Source organism: Cyprinodon variegatus, unplaced genomic scaffold (genome assembly GCF_000732505.1).
Source record: "Cyprinodon variegatus isolate N-32 unplaced genomic scaffold, C_variegatus-1.0 Scaffold77, whole genome shotgun sequence".
NCBI lineage: Eukaryota > Metazoa > Chordata > Actinopteri > Cyprinodontiformes > Cyprinodontidae > Cyprinodon > Cyprinodon variegatus.
The window spans coordinates 1,393,596-1,397,796 of record NW_015150530.1 but is presented as its reverse complement, the minus strand read 5'-3'; the positions used below and the strand labels follow the sequence as shown (position 1 = coordinate 1,397,796).

Genomic DNA, 4,201 nt, shown 5'->3' with positions numbered 1-4,201 from the left:
CAGAATTCTGAGATTAAAGTCAGAATTCTGAGAAAAAAAAATCTGAATTCTGAGAAAAAAAAATCTGAATTCTGAGAAAAAAAAATCAGAATTCTGACTTTTTTCCCCATACTAAACTGAGACAAATTTTTAAAATCAGTAAACATTTTTTTTTTTCCAGTGGCCCTAATCCTCTTCCGTAAAAATGGAACGAAAATCCCTTCTAGGATAGCAAATGGAGAGGCAACACATGCACACCTGTAAGGCTGAGGACCGTCCAGATTCAGCACTGCAGTCCAGGGGTCTGTTTCATGAAGCAGGTTTACCGAAAACTCAAAGTTGTCTAAACCTGAAAACATACTCTGACTTTTCCAGTTCACAAAGAGAGTTTATTCAACTTCTGTTTCAGTTACCATAGTAACCTTATCCCCTGAGCTAACCTGGTCGGTAGCAGGTTTTCTTCAGTAAATCCGTGTCTCCTCTCTCCGTTCTCATTACAGCCAATCATGCTGTTTTATTTCCTGATTTAGTAAGATTTTTGTTGTAGTTTTGTTCATAAAAATATATATAAATTAGTCCCAAGGTCCGTTACACAAATTAGGTTTTAAAACAAACATTGCTTGTCCGTTTGATGAAGATTTTATTAAAGAATGATCAGCACTTTTTCACAGAGAAATAAATATTTATAGGGAAAGGATTCTACAACTCAGTAACAGGATATGAGATTTATGTCTTCGGTTTGTTTAATATGAGCGAGATGCGGATCATTTTATTTTTATTTAGTTATATTTACAGTACATGAAGAACTACTGAAATCGTTTTCAGATTACACGTACCGGTAAATAGATTGATTAATTCTGCAGGGTAAAGGGAATCACTTTAGGGTTAGGATTAGAATTCACTCCATGATAACAATCTAATGAACCTACTGGTACAATCTGAAGCCATTTTATGGGACTGATAGCCGCTTATAACGGCAATTTGTCTGCAAACATCCACTTAACTGTGTAAAAGAAGACTGAATCAACATGAAGAGGAACGCATGAGATGATCCACAGGTTCTATATATTAGAACAAAGTTTTTATTCATCCTCACCTGCTGCCAGAAGATTTTACCTAAATAGATACATTTATTTGCTGCTTTTCAATAAATAATCCCATATTATTTTCAAGGTAACAGTCTATGGCAAGCCAATTTCATATTTTACTGAATATGTATTCCTCATATCTGAAAAAAAAAAAAAAAAAAATGTCTTTGGCTAAAGGACCGTTTGAAACCAAATGACATTCTCCACATCTAGAATAAAACATAAATTAATTTCAGACCTCCATATTCCTAATATTAATGGTCCGGATTTGTATTATTTTAACTATGAAAAAAATGTTTCTCAGATATTAAATAAACTTTCAGTCAAGCTGATAAATGTCAGAACGGCCAATCAAAATGTGTAAACATTTCTAGATATATAAAACTAAATTCTTATTAATATAACTTTGTTTAGTTTTTTTTACTTTCTAAAATTCAGTTTCTGCTACAAAAATGTAATTTAGAAAATATATTATTACGGTTAGGTCTACGAGTGTGATTGTGATCAGGGAGAATCTTATTTCAGTGATCTACGATTGGAAAACCAGAGAGGAGTCCTTTTAATAAATGTAAAAACAGCCTGCCATGGACCATTTATTTAAACTTAGGCGTTAAGTCGAGCAACAGTCTTCTCCTTCGCCATCTTCCCTCTCCTTTCTAGCTATTGCGCTGTTTCTCCGTCTTTAGAAACACATTCTCCTTTTTTGCAAATCTGCATTAAAATCTCTAATTCCAGTGGGGTGAAATAGGGACTTTCTGTTGCCTGTTGTCATGGTGACTTGTCGAATCGGTGTTCCACTGATGATGGCTTTTCATACTTGTTGCGCACGCGTTTAACTCTGAGTGGACCTAATTAAAATTGATTGAACTAATTAATAACAGATATTGTGAAATCAAACACGCAGATTTCCCTACTTTTGGCCAGATCAATTTGAAGTGCGGATTTAAATCTGAATTTGTTACAATTAAGGTAAGAAAAAGGATTAGTGATGGAGTTTCAGTGTATACAGGAGAAATGCTAGCTTTGCTTTTAGCAGTTCAATGGGTGGAAGAGGCAAGATCATTAAAATAATTTGTTCAGATTCTAGTTCGTCATTAGTCAGTTTGCAAAATAATCAATTAGACAGTAGGCCAGATATATTAATTGAAATACAGCAAACACTTTACAGAATAAATATGATGGGGCTAGTAGTAGATTTTGTTTGGGTTCTGGCACATAACGAGATTAAGGGAAATCAAATGGCAGACAGGATGGCTAAGGGGAGTACAAATAAGGTAAGGATAGATATCAATGTAAGTTTTAGTATAACAGAAATAAACGTATAATTAAACTAAAAACAAAAGAGAAGTGGCAGAAGTTATGGGAAAAAGAAATGAACAGGAGAGAAGAGATGATTATTTCACGACCTAGAATAGAACACACAGGACTGAATAGGTCATTGTTTAAAATCAGACAGGGATATGTGACTGTGGGGAAGATGAGACAGTGGAACACGTCATTTTGAGTTGTAGGAAATATTTAATTCAGAGAGACAAGTTAATTAGGAAACTTAGTAATATGAAACTAAAACTTGACATTATTTACTGCAAAAAGGAATCAGGAAGCAGAGGATATCAGGTTATATTTGAGTTTTTGAAACAGATTAAATTGTATAACTAGATATAGTTGTTTTTTTTTTTTTCCATATGGTCCACACTCCTTACCAGTTGGTGGCGGTAATGCTCACCTAACGTTTTTGTCAACCGCCATAAAATTTCAACCAGAAGAAGAATCTGATTTTGTTACACCTGCTTCATTAAACCAACCCCAGAGCTCCTTTCTTACGAAAACAGTTGGATCAACAGTATTTTTAAGGAAAAAATTAAATAGATCCAAAGGACCCATCAGTAACCATGTCTGTTCCAGCGCATATCATCATTAGAATTTCTTTTAGTATTATGCCTTCGGTACAGGGGCCATAACAGGGGTCAGGCCATGATCTACAGGGGCACTGGACCCCGTTGGCCCCTGTTTAGAACTGCCCATGTTAAGAGAGGATAAACATTGTCTGTACTTGTTTATATTACCTATTTAAGAACGTTTTTGGTACATTTACTACCTTCTGAGGACCAACCACTGAGCTCCATTTATCCACAGTTAAAAATAAAAATAGGCACATCACATTGCATGTCATATAATATACAAATCTATCACAAAGCATAGTAAAGCATAAAGCATAGTAATACTGTGGTCAGACATTAAGAATATTACACATGCAAATCTGATGAGGTGCCAAATGTGCTAAATTGATGATTTACATGTAATATACATGCATTGATTACATTGTTATGGTGGTTGCATACATTTCAGGTATCTTTATACCTGAAATGTATGGAAATACCTGAAATGTATTCACTGAATGTGAGTACCAGGAGTACCAAGATGGCGGCATGTGACTTCAGTTTTTTTTCGCTCCATCAGAAATCCAGTTAATAAACAGATCAGTGGGACCGACAGGCCTTATGAGGACCAAAGGCTGGTCCCGAATATGGCAGACCCCAACTTTTAACCTGGTACTGAAAAGGTTAATGTTAGGGTTCTCCTCCACACACACCTTTTCGGCGTAAAATCGAACTTCGTCGGCCCTGGCTTGCGTAGTTTCTATCCTTTCGTGTCGAACAAGTCCTGTCAAGATGTTCCGCAGCATATTAATCCTCGACTCCGGGCCAAGGCCCATCTTCCGTGCCACCCGGCCATGGGAGATCAGCATCTGCAGCGTGAGGCGCATCGCGTCCTGTTGGCTTCACCGCGCTAACAGCGTCCACGATCAAATATATAAATATCTATATAAACAAAGAAGATTAAAATATAAAATCAAGCGACGTTCTTCCCGAGAAGAGAAAGAATAGAGAGGACATTACAATAAATAACTGTTATGTAGGAAAACGGAACTTTCCTTCCTATGACATTGATTGTGCATCACCATAAATTGCCCGACCTTAGCATTTAACTCGGAAACCGTTCCGCTTAGAGGACTATGTGTTGACATTGGAATGGTGTCCTTTGTAAAACGAATTAGAAGACAATATATGTGCGCTTATTTTATATATTTTCCTTTTAATACACATATATATATATATATATATATATATATA

General features: G+C 35.8%; 1 protein-coding gene across 1 annotated transcript in view; it reads right to left on the bottom strand.

The window, feature by feature from the left end:
- The window catches only part of mrpl17 (mitochondrial ribosomal protein L17), a 6,268-nt gene extending 2,434 nt beyond the window's left edge, over window positions 1-3,834 (bottom strand). The window contains exon 1 of the mRNA XM_015372842.1: window positions 3,661-3,834. Within this exon, the coding sequence (XP_015228328.1) occupies window positions 3,661-3,834 (174 nt within the window). The remainder of the gene's footprint in view (window positions 1-3,660) is intronic.
- Between the last annotated feature and the right edge of the window lie 367 nt (window positions 3,835-4,201).